This window comes from Fusarium mangiferae, assembly GCF_900044065.1.
Source record: "Fusarium mangiferae strain MRC7560 genome assembly, contig: FMAN_scaffold006, whole genome shotgun sequence".
NCBI lineage: Eukaryota > Fungi > Ascomycota > Sordariomycetes > Hypocreales > Nectriaceae > Fusarium > Fusarium mangiferae.
Window position 1 is genome coordinate 459,328 of NW_024573926.1, and position 21,524 is coordinate 480,851.

A 21,524-nucleotide genomic window follows, 5' to 3' on the forward strand; every position below is an offset into this window, starting at 1 on the left:
GATTAAGCTCCACCACTACGTCAGTGACATGAAGCTGTCAAAAGGCTGGCTCCAATTACTACCCAAGTTTAAGGTAGGTAAGAAAGAAAACTCAAGACCGCAATCTTAAATGACAAAAAGACTTAGGTAAATTTGCATAAATATAGGTAGGATATCTTTACTACCTGGGTTTAGGGTACCTTTACTAAGTTAAGGATATCCTTTGCTTAGTTTACTTTCAGCCCATATTAAGGTCCCGTGTTTTCTTGCTCCATGAGGGCATGTTGCAGGTTTGACGGTTCTCAATGAATCCTCAACGTCATATTATTTCGCTACTCCACATTCCACACCTCTTATCGAATCATGCATGCAGCTGGCCGGCTAAGAAATACAAACAGTGACCGCAGGCGACTTGAATTGCAGAAATAGCGCCGCAATGTTTGGGGAATAGTGGTTGGACAAGCAGAGAAAAGCACCGCCCCCCCGGTAATGTTTCTCTCCATGGCTTGGTACCTAGTTTTAGTTCTCTGCGAGGAGAGGGGCACGCTCCTGATCAGCAGGGGCACTGCGCCAGTTGATCTCGCGGCCAGTCGCAGCAGGAACAGCGACAACGACCGTGGCGATGAAAAGAAGAGCCATTATGACAAAGGCAAAGATCCACTGGAAGGCAATCACTTGGTGAAGGAACTGGGAAACTCCAATTGCAGCAGCAAAGACGCTCAGTGAGAAGCCCATGGTGTAGTCCTACATACTGTCAGCAAGCTACGCGGGTTGACTGGAGCGATCGAACAAACCTTGTAGATGGTGATAAAGAAGAGTCCGTAGACAAGAATAGACCAGATAAAGATGTTCCCAAAGATGCGAGCAACAAGGTGGTCGGGGTGGGGAACCATGAGAGCACCATTCCAGTAAATGGCGACAAAGGTCCAAGCCAAAGGTCCAGATACTACAGGCGTATGAATGAATCGGGGATATGTGTTGTGGCGGAAGTAGAGCGAGGACAGGTTGATGAAGTTGAGAACGAGAATGACTTCAGCCCAGTGGAAGTGGGAGCGGACAAACAGCATGACAAAAGCGAAGTGGAAGAGGTTGTTGAAGATGAAGTGGCTTCCAACACTGGCAGCAGCGTGGACAATGTCCGAGTTGCTCGAGAATAGGTGACCAATGTAACCAGCCTGAAGTATGAAGAGAACAACCCTTGGCAAGCTATCAGTATGCGAGCGCGCGCGCGCGAGGGGCTGAGGGATACTCACCAGTAAATGGATGTGATGATTGGGTTCAGCGTAAAGGCAGTACGATACATGTGGTTCTGCTCCCAGATCTTTCTATTTCTCGTGTGCCCATCATCGGGACGGTTGAGGGTGTAGTAGACAGTGACGACGAGGGACAAGATCCAGGTGACGAGAGTAAGGATCTTGTAGGTGAGGATCGCACTACTAGAGTGGGATTCCCTCTTACCAAAGGGATTGTCTATGGAATGGGTCAGCCGGGATGGATTAGAAGCGGAAGACGACAAGGAAGCCTACACTGTTGCCAGTTTGCCATGATGAAGGGCTGTAGAGCTGAGCTCGGCTCAAGGTTGCAGTCGATGGGAAGAAAAGAAGTTCGCCGTTGAGACAAAGTTGTGTGTGGTGTCGAAGAAGTGATAGGGGAGAATACGGAGAGGGTGGAGGGGAGAAGAAGTATTTAAACACCTAGAATTATTTACACAATGAGCTTCTGCTACTGCACAGGAGGTGTGGTTCACTCCTCTCAAGGTACGTTACTGAATGTAGGCATGCGGGGAAGCAGGCCTGGGTAGCAAGGGTAGATAGACAGGTAAGGTTAGTACTTAGTAGGTAGGTTGTCTTAAAAGGTACCTAGGTCAGAGAGGTGAGGAGCAAACAGCCACACTCTGGGATCGTCGCACCACAAATGACACCAAACGATTTAAGCTAACAAGACTTCCATCGATGTGCCTTGTTTCTACTCATAGATCGGTAGGTAAGGGTGCCATCTCGTACCAGGAAATGCGAGAAATAACCAGTAAGGCTCCCGGGCAAGAACTTTGAACGACCACAGCAAGGTACGCGCTCAAAGCCAGTGAAGGCTACGTATGTCAAAGGATCAGATCAACAGCGGCGGCGCATGACTTGCCTCTTCACAGCCTCTCAGGCTATATTGGATCTGGTCTTGCACAGGCGGTGCTTCTCTTATGGTGCCCTGTTAGACCATATGACCTCGTTTCAAGGGCGCTAAACCACGGATCAACTACGCAAAGTGCCGGGAATTTAATAGAGGTCGGGCTGCCATTGGTTTTGAGGCGCTGAGACTGACGACCATCACGATTGTGGACTCTACGGGTGTGGTAGCAATGGGGAATGACAGTGGTGCCAGATGAGGTACACACTGCAACTGTCAAGGTAAATTTCTGTGTCTCCCTGTACGAGGCAGGCTTTGTCCCGGCATTTCTATGAGCTGACGTACATTCCTGTTTTGATGTGAATGCCGTAATTCTGATGTAGGTAAGCTATAACTCTATAATAAAGGCTGCTTAGGTACCTTAGTACTTTGCTCAAACGTGGAAGACTTGGAACAAATACAAGTTACAAAACAACACAACCTTACCTCAGGTAATCGAGTGGATCTTTATCCCCGAAAACAAGGGAAGATTTCCGAGGTAGTTCTCTGCACAGACCTGCATTTGGAAAGTGCAAGGATGACAGACGTGCATCCAGCCAATGATTGGCTGGCCAAGAATGATCCGCTCAGATGACGACAACTTGCTCCAAGCTCCTACTGCTAAACGAGCGGCTCACAACGGGACAATGTTCTGTTTTAACCCGCTACCAACCTGGAACTTGTCGCGATTATCTTCTACCCTCGGGAGGTTAGCATAAATAGAAAACTCGATCACTGCAATTATCGCTATAATATAATACTGTGGTAGGTACAGCCGCTGAAGTCGGTACTGCAGGTCGTAAGTGAGACTTACCTTGCATTATTTCGTGTTACACTTACCCTTGCTCATCGAGATTCTTCCACCGACAGGAACGGAGCGACTAAGGTACCTTCTTTCTTTCAATGGATTAGATGTGCCCGCATAGGTAGGTACCTACTACCTTACCTTAGGTCCCTATTACCCGAGTTAACAGCTCGAGAGATTGGGTTCTTCTGAATCTTATCTTTCCATTAAGACCAACTCTATTAGTATTATCATTTCTCGTGCTTCCACGATATCAGTCATTGTATTCCTCTTACTCAAATAAGAACTGTTCATTCTGCTTTGCTTCTGTTTTAGTGGTCCATCCATTTGGACGAGGGAGTAGCAACACTCTCCTGCATCCTGCATTGTTCCAATGCAAGTCTCACGGCACGTATCAAATCGTGTTTCAGTGCACCACCACCTTCATCGCCAATCGAATCGAGCATCAGCTACAGCTTGCTACCCATGTCTGCACCCTCAAGTTTGGGCGGCACGTCGCTATGATTGTTGAGGGAACCCGCATCGAGTCCTCAATTATCCCGATGGCCAAGATGATACAATGCAGTATTCATGATGGTCAAGGAAGAAATACTCCAGCACAGGTCAAACTGTTGTTCCAGACACGCTAGACATGCCCATCACTGCAAAGGGCAGCTTTGTGGTATTCTTAGCAACGATGTCCCTGCGACGCATGAGCCTTACAGCCTGGTAAAGTGATCCAGAATTGGACCACAAAACTTGGTCAATGTGAGACAAGACCAGTACTGTATATCAAACCATCTTCTGCGTTCGCATCAACATTAAAGAATCTACTAAACCACCGAGTCGTCATTATCAGCCAGACTTCTTCACGGTAGTTCAAGCCTTCAACTGATTGAAATCATGACCAAATCTCGCCGAGTGACAAAATACTCTATCTCCAGCATCTTTCCACTTCTCAAAGCTCGCTTCCCGCCTTGCGCGTCTCTTCTCAATTGAATCTGGGTGATGGGACGGCGAGTGCCAGTCCCTCGATGCGTCTTTGAAGTCATCTCCTAGGATTTGGTTCTCGCTCCTGTAGCTGCTCCCTAGTTGCACAACCACAGAATAATTCGTCCTGTCGTTGACAAGCCACTGATGTGGTTCGTCGCTGCTCAGAGGTTTGCGGTTGGTAGTCCAAGCCGATTGATGGCTATCCCGAGAATCCTGGTGAACCCAGGCAGACTCTTTCTTCTCTCGAATACCACATTGGCCAGAAGCCTGGGTATCTCGAATTGGTTCGTAGACGTTGGGTATTCGTGGGTATTTGCTAGGTTCCACCCACGAATTATAAAAATCGTCCGTCATGATGGGTTTGCGATGGTATGTTGCTGACATTGTTTGCATAGTATCGACACAGCTGGCGACACAGCTGAAGACGAAGCGTTGATCAGTTTTGAGATTGGGAGGGCACTCAAAAAGTCTTAAAGGGTTGCGGGCTTCGGGATTGTCATGTCGACAAAAGTCGGCAGTTCATGCAAATGAGCGCTCGCCCAAAGCTCACGCGCATTTTGCAACATGATGACCAGATTGGGGCCATATCACGCCAATATTGACCAACTACAGGTCAGAATTAAGAACCACGTATTCGATTCCGTTCTAATATGCCAGGGCAGGCCTCAAAAAGTGGCTGTTGGGTATTGGGTGCCGAGTTGGGTGCCGTTGGGCTACAGCACATCTTAGCACATCACCTCACGTGTGAGGTTTGGAATTTCCATCTTCCTTCGAGAAGAGAGAAAGAGAAAGAGGCCTAGCCTAGTCGAGGCTGTGCTGCAGTATGCTTGTCATATGGGCCTTGCTTGTTGAGAAAAGCCCCCGAGATCATCCGCCAAAGTTGGTTCGCCAGCTTAACGCATGCACAGCCATAACCATGGCCAATCAGACAGGCATATTGTGTTGCTGAAATTACAATCCGAGCAAATTACATACAATCAACTCACCCACTTGAGCCTGAAAATGATACGCGAAGTACCGGCATTCTACGTCCTTTATAAATGAGGCGCTCCCCAAGGCAATCTAGAATTACAGTCACATACCGCCAAGAGCCAGGAAAAGTGCAACATGCTGTCCTTAAAAGCGACAAACAGCCCGGTCGCCATTTGCGTGCGATTCCCAACTCACTCAGCACTCAACAATCTCTTGACTTACCTATGCGCGACTCGCAAAAGACAGAGCAAGAACCATGGAGTTTAGAGAACGATCATTCTCACGGGGGACTGACGAGAGGCTACCCAAACCTACAACGCGAATGAACGACGAGACTTGGGAAAGGTTTAAGCCTTTTCTATGCAATCTTTACAAGAAATATACCCTGAGTGTCGTCATGAATGTCATGGAGAAGAAGTACGGTATTGTTCAAAGGTATCTCACCTATCAAGTACAATACCTAAAACCCTTGATGTTTGACTAACCCTTTCACCAAAAGCAAGCGGCAGTATGGCTATCGTTTCGAGAAATGGGGTATAAAAAAGTATAACGCAAATGAGAAGAAGACTTCTCATAATTCTCTATCACCTGGTGGCATTAACGACTCGATGGACTATGGTGATATTGGGGCCGAGTTTGACCGAGGAGCTCACTCCTTCAACCAATACCCCATGCCTGACCGTTGCGGCCCAGACACGCTAATGCCCGCCGTCGGATCAGAAATCATCGAGTGTGACGAGTTGCTGGATAGTCACAGGGCCGTAAAGGTTGTCGTTCCATATCCATGGGCGATTGGGTCATCTGAGGAAGCGAACAAACTGGCTGCTGACTTTTGTGCCGCCATGCTCGATGACACAAACGCATTTGCCTTGTACGCGAGTCTCTACGAGGTCTTATCGAATAGCCAGTCTGTTCCTGAGACTCGTGAGTTTCTTGCCATTTGTTGCGCCCGTGTCGCTGGTAAACCAGACAATGCTCGTAGCGCCAGGGCGATTCTTGCAAGGGAATGGACCGGGGCACCAACGACTCGAGTTTCAGACTCTCCATTTGTCCTATCGATGCTCAAAGCGTACGTGGGAAGTCACCAAGAAGATTCGGACAAATCGTCATTTGTCAAACAAATCAGTCGTAATGTCGAGCAACTGGTTGGCAGCGACGGATCACTTGGAGAGGTTTCACACAAGTACTCGTCTATCGATCTCGTAGCCTACTTCTTCCTCGATTATGCCCTCGAGATATATGACGATTGTTTTGACGATTCCAACCCCCCGAACTTTATGACTGAGCATCTCCTGAACGAATTCATCACGACACAACCTTTTATGAACGCTCTACGCAACGACTGTCCATCCCCCCTAAGTCTCTGTCTTAGGTGGTGCAAGGAACAGCTCCGACTCAACCATGCCGTGGCTCTACAAGATGCCCCAGTACAGCCAAGTACTGATATGCGTTGTTGGTGGTACAACATTCGTGTCTTTTGCACTCTCTGGGGAGTAATGACGCATTTGGTACGGGCGAATTGTGCCCCTGCGTGGTATACTCAGTGCGAGTCAGCCTTTGGGATCCCTCCATCAGAACTTCTCATTACACTGTCGTGGATGATTCGTGCTGAGGCAACTGCAACTGAAACTGATCGCATCATCTCTGATACCGAACTACTCACTCAGGCTGCTGATGGCGCAGACAAGCTACTCCAAGTCGACGAGTCGCAATTGTGGATAGACTTTCTCAAGAGGTTTACATGGATGAACGAGCTGGCCAACCCGGGTGATGCCGAGAGGTCTTTCGAAGCTGCTGTCCAGGACGAGCTGCGCAAGTATGTTTCCAAGATGCTGAGAGTTGAGCTGCCACATCCGGCAGGGACCCAATCTACCAGTGTTGGCGGCGGTGTGGACTTTTACAGCTTTCCCCAACATGGATTTCCTGACTTTGACATTAACTCTCAAATGGACTACTATTGACGGTCATCTACTTGTATAGCCTATAGTCTCTAGAATCCACTTCTTTACTTGACTTGACTTTGTTTCTTCTTGGCTCAAGATTCAATCTACGATGCATAGCATTCTCCGTTTTTAAGCCGCAGTAAACTGATTCAATGGTGCAGACAGTACAATCAATCAGAACAAGACAGACAAACCCAGTCTATATGCCGCAGGGGTATAATCAGCAATAATCTTCCAGTACCGGCAGCTACCTCATCCGCACGCCATGCTTGATGCCACATCTAATGAAACAAATAGAAAAGTCAAAGGAACATTGCGTCCTCTGCAGGTCTGACATAAATGGAGTAGCAATTATACGAAGCTTCCCGTCAACATCCAGTCTGTATATCACGTACTCTGGACACATTATTAGGTGTCCAATCCTATTCGTCCGTCACCAACTGCTCGCCTTCATCAAGTAGTTCTGTGACCTTGCGCACGTTCCCAATCAAACTTCGACCAAGGTCGCCAAGAAGAAGTTTCTCGGCATTAGCAGGAAGACCAAGGTAGGTAGGCGGCTCGCGCTCGGGTAAGCGGTGGATCCAAGCATTGAAGTCCTGTAGATTGGTGCCAGAGGGCACAACAAGGCCGCCATCAGGCCCATCAACGAGTTTGTGGTCAACTTCGTAGGCGGCAGGAGTCAAGAATGACGTGACGAGTTGAGAGAGCAGTCTAAAGTCCCCTTCGTCATCGATCTTGCCACCGTAAGTCTCAGTCACCATGTAGCGGAGCATCTCCCAAGGAATGTTCTGGGGAGCAATATTGGTCCGGTTTCCAGCCGCTCCATCAATCCAAGTATCAACGATGAAAGCAGAACATTCATACTGCAATATGTTAGCTACAAATACGATCGTGCTTGGATCCATGGTTACTCACATCACTATCGTTAAACTCCCAGAATCCCCTCCAACCCAGATTGGGTGCGTATCGCAATCTTTCTTGCACCACTGCATGCAAGAAAGAGAGAAGCAAGTAAAGACGAGTTCTCTCGACAGGGCTCTTAGTAGCCCGTGTGGACAGGGAAGACATAGAGTCCTTCATGTTGGCCCTAACACCAGCGGGTTGCTCGTACATGAGTACGCGAGAAGCCCGGAGCAAGTTGACTGGGATCTTCAGGCTTGACTCCATGGACAGGAACAGACGGAAGTCTGAGTGAGGGTTGAGTGACCCCATGCGCTTCTCCAGACTCTGCAGCCAAGTAGGGGCCAAGTGAACGTTCTTGACCAAGACCCATGAGCCCGTTTGAGCGGCGTTGCTGATTGCTTTATCTGCACTGGCCAGACCTTCGTTGGAACCCATGGCAATGTTTGTGCACTTGACACGCATTCTCTCCACCAAATTATCCACCTTGTAACTGGCATCGAAACCGGGGCTCGACACCAGAGAGATTGGCAGCGTAGCCGACACTTGAGTAACTGTCTCTTTGAGGTCTTCGACGACATCGAAGATGCCCGAGCCAAAAACCTCGTTGACGAAACGCTCAGCAACAGGAACAAACCGGTCCATCCTGAAAAGCTTCACGAGCAGAAGAGACAGGAGTGCTCGATCCATGGCCTCGGTCTTGTCATCCCAGATCTGTGGCACAGCGTTCTCGGCTAGCTCCTCGGTAAAGAACTTGTCCCAATCCTCAGCAGAGACGGCGTCCAGCTTGTCCTTAAGAACACCGATCTTCTTAGCCTGGGTGAAGGCCGGATCTCTCTCATCGGGATCTGAAGACAGGTCCTTGCCTTCAACACGGTTATCGAGGATGATGTCAATCAAAGATTTATCCATCTTGTAGGGCGAGGCCTGTGCGAGGAGCATCCCAAGAGTCACCCGGTCCTTCTGGAGCAGACCCAGAGCGGTTCGCTTGAACGTGTTGATAAAAAGATCCTTAACGATAACATCACGCCGGACATTGTGGTCAGTCTGGCCAGCCAGGTTCTTGTTTCCGTGGAGCACCGACTGAAAAATGTCAAGGAAGTACTGGAGGGAGAATTGGTAGAAGTGGTTGAGGTAGTGGAGTTGTTCAAGAACAGCAAAGACGGCACTACAGGATCGGGCGACGATACTGTACTGTTGCGTAATCTCCTCGACTTCAGCCATGACACCTTCGGTGCTGCTCATCTTGCCAGAAATCTCTGCAGCCTCAGTCTTGAGAGTCTCTAGAGTTTCAATGACGTTGTCATCATCAAGAATGTTGCCACGAGACTCGTTGAGGGCCTGAAGTAGTCGTTTCTCCAGCTGTCGCAGATGGACCTTGAACTCTCCCTGAAGCTTGATGAGGTTGGAACGCCGCTCATCAACATCAGGACGCTCAGATTTAAGTACATCGTTAAGTGACTGTGTCTGCAGACTGCTCTGTGTGACAGTAAAGTTGACAAAAGTGGTTCGACTGCAAATATCAGGAGCAAAAGTAGCCGATGGGTCACGAGTGGACAGATAGATCTTGAAGGCAGGCGAAAAGTCGATCTCCTGTTTGCCTAGTTGAATGAGAACACGGCCGCCTGTCTTCTGGTATTCCTTGTTGAGGACATGGTTGAGAATGGGATCCAAATGCTCCGCATCCTGGATGAGAATGGGGTTTCCGAACCGAAGAGAACTCTCGAGTTGCTTGGTAAATGTATCATCCAAGAAACTGGTCACTGTCAGGCGTCGATCTTTGCACTCTCTCTGCAGGAACTCTGTAACACGTCCTGAGGGGTCAATGATGAGAGGATAACGGTTGAAGCGCTTGAGAATAATGGCATTCTCTGTGCACAAGTCATCGACGGGAAGGGTGTTCTCTTGCCAACCCAGACGTTCATCTGCAGTCGACAAGTATTCCGTGACAGGGTTGGGGGATTTGTAATGTATGCCAGAGAGGTGAAGCTGGTGGAACCAATCATCCATCATCAACTTTCGGAAAGTTTGGTCATAGAGACCGCTGTAAGCCAAGAAAGCAGCAGCAACAAGGACATCTCCAACCAATGTGCTGATTTGGATCTCGAAAGACTTGCTGCCCTCTTCCCAGCGAACTCGTTCCGAAGACAAGCTGTCGAGAAGCCTGACACTGCGATCGACCTTGAACTGGACCTTGGACATCTCGGCTTTGATGGATTGTGTCTCGCTAATCAGCGCAGCATATTCCGTCTTGTACCTATTGATGCTAGATTCCAGGTCTGCAATCTTGTTCTGCACAGCCTTGGCGTCTGCCTTGGTGTTCAGAGCTTTCTCCTCCAATTCCTCGACCTCGAACTTGAGAGGGCCAACACGATCAAGAATGTCAAAGTAGTTGACTTGGGCGCTTACCCATTGAACGAGGGGTCCGCAGGCTTTCGAGGCGCGGTTGACCTTCTCGAATGTGAATTCAGGGTTGGACAGGAAATCGTTACGCATCTTGTTTCTGAGGGCTTTGGTCATCTGCTTGGCGTTGTCGAACATGAGAATGCTAGCGATGAAATCATCCTTTCGTACAATGCCCTGTACGGCCTTCCAGTCGTTGATCCTGTGACCAAGAAGCGTGCACACGGCGTCCATAGCAAGCCGCACACCTTGAGGTGGATTGCCCATGGACCTGACTTCAGTCAAGTGTTGACGCTTGATGTTACTGACGCTAGCCTTTGCTTCCTCGACCGCAGGTTCTGCCTTAGCCAGATCCTCCAGAACAACCTTCTTCCGTGACGCAACCTCAATTTCTTGCTTATCCAAAGCAGCCTGGATCTCAAGCGATGCGGTCTTTTCTTGCTCCGCCAGTCGTTGATCAGCCACCATTCGTTGCAGCTTCTCATTGGCCTCAGCATCCTTCTGCTCTAGTTGTTTCTTCTTCTCTGCCAGGCTCACTCTAAGATCTCGAACCTTGTCGACAGTGTCTCTGAGCTTCTCTAGGCCAACATTCAAGTGGCGTTGCTGTTCCTCGAGATCCTCCCGTTTCTCGTTATAAAGCTTGACGTACTGGGCAACGAAATCGAGGAAGTGACGAGGGGTCAGGAAAGTGACCTTGCCCTGTTGCTTGAAGAGCTTCTCATTGTACCGCTGCAAGGAGTAATGAATGTAGACCATGGAGTTGACGACCGTCTCGCGATGGGATGGAGGCAGCTGCAGGCCACGATAGGCCACAGGAACGGTATCAGGGCATTCGAAATTGCTTCGGTCTAGGTCAATAGACTGGGTGAGCTCGTGGCCGACCTGGAACAGGGCTTGGTCAGACCAGTCACCGAACCAATTGAGAACACAACGGTTGAACAGGGCAGGACTGGTGGCAGCCTTGGAAGAGAGGCCGTCCTCGGGTGGGTTCATGGTGAAGACGACGTGTAGGTTCTTCACAATTTGCTGGGTGAACCACTTATACAACTCTTCTGGGGAGTCAAGGTGCAGGTTTTGTCGCTGAGCACCCTCCTTGCATGCTGTCATAAGAGCAGCGTATTCGTCTCCCTCAAAAAGACCGGGCACTTCAGCGTTGGCGAGGAGAGTGTTCATTCTTTCGAGAAATCCTGAATCCAAAACGTTGGACTCATCCATGATAAAGCAAATCTTCTCGCCCTTGCAGCCACAACGACGAAGAACGTCTCGAAGATCATCATCAAAGTCCTCAGCAGAATACTTGCCGTGGACCTTGATCTGGAAAACTTTGAGACCGTTCATCCAGGCCACGAAACGAGACAAGGTGGTTTTGCCACTACCACTCACACCAATCAAGATAAGATGACCTTGGGGCTGTCGGAAGACACGATCAATGCGCAACACATGCTCCAAGACGTCGTTGAACAGAATTAGAGGAACATCTACCTCCTCTTCGCAAAAGGTCTTCAATCTCGCCTTAACAAAATCTCTTAGCTGTTCACGGTCAACCGGGACGTAATTCTTGGACAACCAGTTCGAGAACAGAATAGGCCCTCCCAGGGCCTTCTCCTCGTCGATATTGGGAAAGTATTCGAGTGCAATGCGGCGCACGCTTTCGTCGGTCCACTGTCGCTCGTCTTCAGCCACCAGACGATCCTGGAACAGACGAAGAGCTTCGTGAGCCCAGATTCGGATTAGACCTTCGATGGATAAGGCCTCCAAAGGTCGGATGGCTTCGTAAACGCCACGAACCCATCGCGTTAGCTCACGGGGACTGTATACATAGTGGGGTTGAATCTTTGGCGTGAACCTCTGTTGGGATTCGAGATAGAAGCGAACCATGGCATGAGTAAGAGCCTCAGAGTATCCCCTGAGAGACGGAACAATTTTGAGAACAGCGGAATTGAAAGTGCCGTAGATTTGGTTGAGGGACAGTTCACCAGGATAGTCGACCATGATCAGAGGTGCGTGTCGGAGGAATCGAGCACCCATAGGCGTACGTCCAGCATCTGTAGGAGGATTGCAGGCACCAACAAATTGAATGCGGTCGAGTGTAACCCAGGACTTATCGGACGTTCGCCAGAAACCGTTGTGCTCGACCATTTGGCGCAGGAAGGATATGGCGCGTTGAGTTCCGTATTTGTCTGGTGCGGGCAAGTTGATCTCATCGCAGAAAACAACAAGCCATCGACCGATTTGGGTTGGGGACAACATCACACCGTTCAGTGTCTTCTTGTACTCGCAGTATTGCTCAAAGGTTTTGATGAGCAGATCGGGTGTGGTTGCACTTGAGAAGTTCAGGCCGACGACCTCCATGTTTGGCAGCTTCCGAAGTGCACTGAATAAAGTCATTGTCTTACCAGAACCAGGAGGACCGCAGAGGAGTAGAGGCTTGTGCTCGGCAAGCCACGAGTACAGAACATCTTCGTGGCGAACAGTGTCCAGAGTAGGAATGACCACATCGGTCTGGGTAATAGAATGAGTGTTGACTTCCACAGAAGGAACCTGGTTTTGCCATGGCGCCCATTCAGATTTAGGTAAAGTAACATCGAAGTCGATGAGCGAGCTTGTGCCATCAAGAGGAGGTGAGCCAAAGTTTGCCAAAGCACAAAGCTCGTCGCCGAAGGCCTTTCTGTCATTTAGGGGGCAATCACCCGTGAGGGCCCAAACAAGTGCCAAGAGAAGCTTCTTTGAGATAAACGCTTCGATCTGTTCAGACTCGAGAGGGAAGTCAGAATGCTGGCCATTGTATTCAATCGCATCACGAACTGCTTTATTGAGCAGTGAGAAGAGAGTAGTCAGGACACGTGCGACTGTAAACTCCATGATGTGGTTGTAGGCCTCGGCTCGCTTCAAGGCCTGGAGAATGAGATCCTCCTCGGTAAGATAGATACGAAGCAAGGCAGCGAACTCGCTCTGCACAGACAGAGTCTTAGCAGGGCTCTGACCGGTGGCAACGCTGTCTTCATCCAAGTCCTCGAAGGGGACGCTGCTAAGAGTGGACAGATAGTTTTCAACCATCATGTTGGGTGACACAGTGTCCTCACTAAACCAGACCATACCGCAACGACTGACAGTAGCCAGGGTTGCATACTTGAGCGTCTCGACTTCAAACATGATTCGGACGTTGGAGGGTAGATTGAGGCGCTCTCCGTTGGGAAGCGTGAGAAGCTTGTTGTCATCAAGAACACTGTTCAAATTTTCAACCCACTCAGGATCAACATCACCATCAAAGACGATCCAGTGTCGCTTCGAATCCTCACCACGGAGGTTGTCGACGATCTTTCGGAGGATGCTAGTGAACAGACCATCAGTCCACTCACGAGTGGTAGAGTCGAGATTTCCGTACAGAGCCTCCTTGGACATGACCTTGGAGTCGATCACATGTGAGACGCCCTCAACGCCCTCGACTTTCTGGAGTGCATCAAGCAAAAGTCTCCAGGCTGCTGATTTTCCAGAGCCAGAGTTGCCGACCATCATCACACCGTGGTGGATCTTCTGAATCTGGTACAGCTGGAGAACCTTTGTCATCCAAAGCTCGTTGACCACAAGGTGACGTTCGGCAGCGAGGGTTCGGATAGCATCTTCCAATTCCACAAGGTTGGCTGGAACGTACTGCACACCAGGAAAGCAATCAGCTTCGATAGTCATCATGATATCAACATCGGACTTGATCAGCTTAGGTGCAATGGTTTCTCGGATACTTTGCACAAGAATTTCGGGTTCGACGACCTCTTCGGCTCCAAGACTGCCCTCACCCAGACGAGCACGTTTTAGACCACCAGAACTAACAAGAACACTCTTCAGCGCACGCAGGCCGAAATCGTAATGTGCTTGCTTGGACAGCTTTCCCGAACATTGGTCAAAGAAGGGAACTGTGTGTTTGGATAATTGCTTGGCTTGGTTGAAGCCTTGGGAGTAAAGCATAACTTCAGCGATGAGCTCCTTATCTGGCTTGGACATGGCGACGCTTCGGAAAAGCTTCTTCAAGTTGTCGGGCAGATTGGAACGACCAGCATAGCCAGGGTTCATGGTGATAAAGATGCCAGTGTTTTCGTTGACATGGAGCTGGCGGCCGACCAACTCAATTTGCGATTGGTCATCTTCAGCTCCTTGCTTCAGGCCTAGCTGAATGTTCTGAATCTGTTGAGAGACGGCCGAGAGAATTCGTTCTTCCAGACGATTGAACTCGTCAAAGCAACCCCAAGCACCAACCTGGCAAATACCGAGGAAAATGCGACCCATAGCTTGGAAATCGAAAGTGTCGTCACAGCAGAAGACAAGAGTGAATCTACCTAGCTGCACACCGAGAGCCTTGACTGACTCTGTCTTACCTGTACCAGCGGGTCCATAAGGAGAACCACCAAGACGTTGGCACAAAGCTTGAGTAAGAGTAAGGAAACAACGATCAGTCAACGGGGTGCGAACAAGACGTTCCGGAACTCCCAGGTATTCGAAGCCATAGTTGAGTTTGGCATTTGCCATCTTGATGTAAAGCCGGTCGAGGAACTCGCCATCAGGGTTGTAGATGTATCTCATTTGTAGCTGCCAAAGGTAATGGCCTGTGGAATTAGCATTGGCGTTGATAAGCTTCTCGATTGTATCACGCTGGTGGACACATTCTGTAATCAGCTGTTCACACTTCTTCCTCAGGATAACTTCGAGTTCGCCAAGAACGGTGTCTGCAAGAACACGGAGAACTTCGACCTCCCGATCAAACAGCATCTTCAAATTGCTGCCGCCATCAGAAAGGGATTGTTCGACAGCTGTGGTCCAGGCAACTTGCGTGGCTAGAACTACAATCTGACTGGGATAGGCATCCATGAACGCATTTAATGCATCACGATCAATCTTCTCTGATTCGAAGATAGGGGTGTAATGATTGACAGCCTCGGCGAGGAGCTCGGCAAGGGTTGACTTCATGCCACCCTCCAGAAGGGCTAGCCAGTCGTTGATCTTGGGGGTTTTCGCCAAAGAAATCTCCTTCTTCAACCGAACCACCTCACCTTCTTTGGAAGTGAAGCCAGATATAACAGTCTCATCGTCCATGACGAGGCCCGAGAGGCCCGCAAACATTTTCTTGAAGTGCTTGGCAATGCGTAACGTGTCGTTACTGTTACCAATCATCTCGAGCAAGTCTTCGTCACCCACGAAGTAGAATCGTGGGAATGAAACACGTTCCTTCTCCAGATACTCGCCAAGAGCCTTCTGGATCTTGTTGAGCATTTCAGCCAGCCGTTCCAACGACTTTTGCACGTTGGGAATGTTGAGAACTTCCAAAACGTATGGTGCCTTGTTGGCTTTCTTCATAACAGCCAGGAACTCGCTGTTGATATTCTGGAAGCGTCCAGACTCAATAGGGAGGAGGTGCTTGATATCAGCGTTACCAGTGAAGACACCCTCGAGGTAAACCCATTGTCGCTGGACATCTATCCAGACATCAAAGAGCACATGAACGCGGTTGAGCTTGTCTTCCCAAGACACAGCTTCTTCCTCAAACTCTTTGTAGTAAGGAGAGTGCTTCATCGCCTGAAGTGAGTTAAGGTTTTCACTGCACTTGGCAAAAAGATCGTCCCAGCCGCGAATGAGACGGATCTTGTTTTGATAGTTGACCATCTCCAATGCGTAGTTTTGCCAAGTCTCGCGGACTTGCTTCAGAAATTCTTCGAGGGCCATCTCACCTTGGGCTTGGGCAATGATGTCTTTGACGATGACTTCGGTGGCAATCAGGTTAAGATCCCAAACATCACCAAGAGTCATGGAGCTAGGAGAAAATCGTTTCTGGGGCTTAATCTGTTTATAGATCTTAACCCAGTGACGCTCACGGATAGCGTCAGACTTCAGGTCGGATAGGATGGGATTGACCTTGAGGAAGCCACGCAGAATGCCCTGCACATGCTCGAAAGCGGCATACTGGCGCATCCTGCTGGGCATGTCCTTGGTACTCTTGATAAGGTCATCAACCTTGGACCGGATCTTTCGTGGTTGAACAGCAGTCCAGAGAATATCGCGTGTTTCATTGAGACTCGCCCATATGGTAGAAAGATTTGACCAAACAGACTGAAAATCTTGTACCTCCTCCAGAGTAGATTCAAGAGAAGTATCCATGCTAGCGGGGATATCCAGTGCTTCTTTAGCCTTGACAACCATTTGGGCATCGTCCTGCAACTTCGAGATGCGTGCCTCGAAGGAGGACAAGGTAGCGGAAGCAACGTCAGGTTGAATGGTGCCAGACACTGGCTTCTCTTCATTCCATTGGGCGGCAATCTCGGCAATCCGTTCGTTAACCAACTTATCCTCAGCAGTGATCTTGGCTCTTAAAGCATCGCTTTGTTCTTGAACGATTCTAGACTTCTTCTCGAGAATCTCCTTCAGAGCCTCCCACTGGCTGTCTATCTGCTCAATGTGAAGCCAGTCATTAGGGAACTGGTACCGTTGTCTTACGAGCATGGATTGTCCTTGGCGAAACATATCAATCTCAGGCGCCCATGTTTTCACATTGCGTTTGCAACTCTGGACGACTGTGATGAATTGCACGGCCTGTGCAGTTGATGAGGCGTCGGAGCTTTGACTCTCGAGATGCTTGCGCGCCTTCTCAATCTCTGCATTAATGTCACGCATGCGATTGCCAAGGCGGCTGGCGAACTTCATCAGAATTTCATGTTGCCACTGGTCATACTTCGCGTTGACCTTGGTCTGCACTTGATCATAGTCAACAGTGAGATGTCCGAATTCCCGGCTGACCTCTTGCGTATCAAAAGTTGAGCGATTTTTGCGGAGATCCTGCAAAAGCTGCAGCCATCGAGGGAGTGGCTCGCCGAGAGCATCGTACACTTGTTCAGATTGAAGGTCCCAGAGTGACTGAAATTGAAGCCATTTGTCGACATATGCGCTAATCTCCTGAAGTTTCTTTTCAACCGAAATATAAACACGTTGCAGAAGTCCAGCACATTCGGTGGGTAGGTCAGTAAACCGGGCCTCATCGTGAGCGGCAGTAGTGAGGCTCATCTGGTAGCGTGTGGCCTTGATCTTGCGGAGATTGCAGACAATTCCAAGCCACTCGTGAAGGTGAAGGAACCAGCTCGCACGCGCAAACTCCAGAGGAGGATCAAGGTAGATGACTTGGTTACGCATGACCACTTCAAGAACAAGACGCTTCATTGTGGGCGTTTCGGACTTGGTCTCATCAGTATTGGTCTTTCGACGAGTTTCCTCTTCGGGTGTATCATCCTCAAATGCGGCGATCCACGAGTGAACTGCACTCTGAAGACGCGTCAGGAGGATAGACTGGATCTTGGCGTTTAGCTCTCGCACCCAGAAGTCCAGGTTGACATATTGTTCCAGGTTCAGTTGATCCACGGCCGATTGAATCGTATCCAAGCGACTATGGAACGCAGCTTCGTCATAGGGGCAAGTGTTGAGTTCCTTCAGCGCTTGTTCAACAGTGGTGTGGATGAAGTTCAAAGAAACTGCCTTCTGCTGGAGAACCGATACAGCTGCTGCAAATCCACGGATAAACATACCATGCTTGCTTTCAGTATTCTTGGCCAGACCGAAATCAGTTCCACCAGGTAGCAAGGGGCGAGTCTGTCTATTTTCAGAGTAGAATAACTCATGCGAGTTGATGAAGGATTCCCATCGTAGGGGGACACCCTCCCCGATGAGCCTGTAGACATCATTTCGATAACCATTAAGAAGGACAGATTCCTCTCCCATGGCAGAAATCTGACGCAAAGTCTGTGAAAGGGTTCTCACACTCTCCATGAGGCTAACAGCATAGGGATAGACTCGCTTCGCATCCTTGGATACAGTCGTCACAGCATGTGGGACTGAGTACGATTGCCAAGTAAGATTACGAGTCTCTTTGAACAAGGTGATGACTTGCGGGTCAAAGTTCACAGCAAGCTCGAGAATACCACCAGCGGATCTTACACGTGCAATATCGAAAAGCTGTCCCGAAATTGAAATCTTGCGACGTCCGACGTCATTTAGCCAGGCATCGTAGATTCGGCTCGTGTCGAGTTTCTGCTTGAATAGTTCACTCTCCTCCTGAAGCTTATGACCTTCGGCGTGCAAAGTCCAGTCCGGACCAAGAACAGCTTCAACCTTTCGCATATATCCATCAAGCTGGAACTCGATTTGACGAGCCCAGATGATAGCACCCGAAACAGGAGGGAGATCGCGTAGCTGAGCCATAGCGTGAGTTTCTGAATGGCCATACTGTTGCTTGAACCGCTCGTGGAGGCCGTTGATCGCTTGCTTGACGTGGTCCATAAGTTGGTTCTGGTATTCCTGAATGGCGCCACGAATCTTTGGACGCACGAAAAGGGCGTTGAATTTGGAGAATACTCGGAACATCTCGTTGGCAGTCTTCGCTGTAGCCAGTCGCTCTCGAAGTCTGCGGATGATGGAGTTTTCTACACGGGTCGTACGCTCGTTGTAGAGATTCTCGGCTCGTACCCATCGTTCCTTGCCCTGGTCCGTAACATCGAGAAGATCAACATTCTGAAGAGCCTCCCAAGCCTGCTTAACCTCCTCCACAGCATCGACGTTACCAATCTCTTCAACGATGATGCCATTGGATTCGGTGGCCTCGGCAACGCCAAGAATAGTTGCTTGAGGGCCAAGGACGGTGACGATCGTACGCTGGAGCTGCTCGTGGTTGTCGCGGAAAGTGCTGACATACTTGATTCTCGCCTCAAGTTCGGAATGCTTCTTGACAATCTTGATGGGAATGAATTTCTCGTTTCTTCGCCGGGTGACCTCACGAGCTACATTGGTGAACTCCTTGACGTTTTCCTCCCAAATTTGGAAAATCTGGTCACATGTTTGCATGATGTTCTTGAATTGCTGATAATCCAGGTTAACCAATTCAGTTCCCGTCAGCAGCCTATGAAGCACATCGTCGAGATCAGCAGAGATGGCCTCGACAAGAGGAAGAGCCCTACGGATAGGGTAAGGACAGATCCTCAGCTTCTTATTCAGATGGCTGAAGATCTGATGAATGGCTTCCCCTACTTTCGGCAGAGACGTAGCAGACAGCAACTCGTCGAGGGGAAAGTCTCGCATAAGCTGGTTATACTTCTGCACCTTATCCATAGCCTCCTTCAAGCCAGTGTCAGCTGTGAAACTGACAGTCGCCTGAAAACGCTTGGCGTGCTTGAGAATCTCCAGCGTCAAGAGGACGCCCTCACTACGGAGCTGGCCCTCAATACCCTCCAGAGCTGACTCCATGGACAACCAGAAATTGACTTCCTGGCTCGCGGTGCTGAACTCCTGGTTCGCATTTGATGAAGGGTCCTTGGTCAGCTTGGTGATTCCTTGGATAGACTTGATCCAGGTGTTGACGTTTGCTTGCAATCGGTTGAGAAAGGTGCTGTCCTGGAGAAGGTTCTGTGGAATTCCATCGATGGAAGGTCGGTTATTGCGAGCCTCGGCGTCATCGAGGACATTCTGAACGATGGAATGAAACGTAAGGGATATCTCGGGGATATCGACGTTCTGCTGGAGATGCAGCAAGCTCAGTTCCAAATCGTTCAGCCGTTTCTTCGTTACAGGTATTCCAGTCTTTGCATCAACATCAGCTCGACCTCTTGATCCGTTCGCCAGTTGCTGGCTCTTAGTATTGGCATCAAAGTAGGGTACCAGGGCATGGTGGACCTGAGAATGAAGAACCTCCCAAGGAGAGAGTACCGAGCCCTGTTCTCCAACTCCAGCGTTGAGAGATGCAGGACCAGGCAAATTAGTAATAAATATTTGAGATGTAAGGGGTCGAGCTGGGTCTATAGGCTGGGGAGACTTGATGAGGACAAGGGAAGCGACAGTCGTTGGGGACGATGAGATCTCGGTCGACAAGGTGTAGTTGTAAGAGACGGGCGCTATTTCACATTAGCAAGCCATGGCTATCATAAAATTAAAATGAACGAACAAGAAGGGTCGGCTCCAGGCTCAACTGCAGACGAATTTGCGAAATCTTTCTGGATGTAAAGCACATTCTGGGTATCGCTCGCAAAGCGTGTGCATCGTGAAATGGTCTCGCTATAGCGAGACTTATGCAGCAAGCTTCCCACTTGTTCGAGTTCATCTCGTGTAGCTCCAAGTGCGACCTCACAGACGGAGGCGAGATGTTCGACAACGCGTTCCGGTTCGATGGTAGGGAAGGTCGGGGAGGATGTTACGCCGTTGGCGGAAGCCCCAGGGCTCGGCACGGAGGGCGAAGTGACCTCCATAGTGACAAGAGGGCCGGAAGAAGAGAGTATGTGACCGTTTTAATGGCACGAGATCATTTCCGAATCGTCAGTGGGCTATGGGTAAAGGACGCAATCGAGAAGGTTGTATGTGGCGGTCGAGCAAGCTTCGGGTTGGACGCAAACGTGGTGACAAGTTAGATATTAAAAGGCTTTAGCAAAATCAAAAGATGAGCTCAAAGACTAAGGAGCGTGTAGTTGACGATCAACTGTAGATGGTCGTGAAATGAAGTCGCAGAAGTGCTATGAAGTCTTCAGCGACACGTTGGGATTTGGTGATTTAAAATGAAGTTCATCCAGGAGTTGTTGACTTTCAATAAGGGCACCTCACACACCTGAGCTTTGGCTCTACCGAATTTACGGGCTTCTCAAGACGCGACTAAATCCAGGGGTACCCCTGTCGTGAATGATCGGGCATGATCGGCAATTGGCTGAAATGGATGTGTCAGAATGCCATTGGACGTCAGGCCACCTAAAACAGTCGCTCTCACAGGAGATAAACGCGCTGTAGCCCGTTACAGCCCGCTGGAGTCACTGCAGGTTGAGGAAGTGGGGCAGTCCAGCACGTATCCAGCCCATATGCAACCAACCGGAGATGCTTGTGAGCCTTGATTGGTCGAAACGCACTAAAGAAAAGGCCTGGCATCAACTGAAGACACGGGCCAGGGGCTGCAACTTTGCAAAGCAAATGAGACTAAAATCTACAGCAACCATCTGCGACTGTATACCAGTATTGGTGCTTATTGATGGCATCCAATGACATGTAAGTATGGAAGACGCAGACGAACCAAAACACTAAAACACTAAAACACAACCCATGAGCATCTACACTCCAGCTGTCTAGAAGTTACTGTTCTATCCATCCCCAAATCTGCTACTTGTCCTTGCTTACCAGGCCTACCTTGAGTACCCTACCTTTATAGTACCTTGCTTGTATGGGGTCTTATGCAGAGATACATGTTTAAATAATGAATACAAGGCACCTTAAAGGTCAACGTCAATACCTTTCGCTACGTGGTATAAACTCAACTGCCATCAGTTAATCATAAGGCCACCAAGCCTCTGGTATCCACAACGGATGTAGAAAGTAAGTTAAGCTGTGGCTAC

General features: G+C 49.4%; 4 protein-coding genes across 4 annotated transcripts; 1 reads left to right on the forward strand and 3 right to left on the reverse strand.

Annotated features, from left to right (window-relative positions):
* Positions 1-498: 498 nt before the first annotated feature.
* Positions 499-1,524, reverse strand: FMAN_02900 (uncharacterized protein; the record flags this gene model as incomplete). The annotated part of the gene is made up of 4 exons (XM_041831649.1): positions 499-723; positions 774-1,176; positions 1,233-1,449; positions 1,506-1,524. The coding sequence occupies 4 exons, from the start codon at positions 1,522-1,524 to the stop codon at positions 499-501; spliced, it is 864 nt and encodes a 287-aa protein (XP_041682191.1).
* Positions 1,525-3,802: 2,278 nt separating this feature from the next.
* On the reverse strand, positions 3,803-4,300 carry FMAN_02901 (uncharacterized protein; the record flags this gene model as incomplete). Its single annotated transcript, XM_041831650.1, has 1 exon — positions 3,803-4,300. The coding sequence occupies one exon, from the start codon at positions 4,298-4,300 to the stop codon at positions 3,803-3,805; it is 498 nt and encodes a 165-aa protein (XP_041682192.1).
* An 844-nt stretch (positions 4,301-5,144) lies between these two features.
* Positions 5,145-6,849, forward strand: FMAN_02902 (uncharacterized protein; the record flags this gene model as incomplete). Its single annotated transcript, XM_041831651.1, has 2 exons — positions 5,145-5,323; positions 5,388-6,849. 2 exons carry the CDS (start codon positions 5,145-5,147, stop codon positions 6,847-6,849), a joined length of 1,641 nt encoding a protein of 546 aa, XP_041682193.1.
* A 404-nt stretch (positions 6,850-7,253) lies between these two features.
* Positions 7,254-20,399, reverse strand: FMAN_02903 (putative dynein heavy chain, cytosolic; the record flags this gene model as incomplete). Its single annotated transcript, XM_041831652.1, has 3 exons — positions 7,254-7,694; positions 7,747-20,048; positions 20,099-20,399. The coding sequence occupies 3 exons, from the start codon at positions 20,397-20,399 to the stop codon at positions 7,254-7,256; spliced, it is 13,044 nt and encodes a 4,347-aa protein (XP_041682194.1).
* Positions 20,400-21,524: the final 1,125 nt, after the last annotated feature.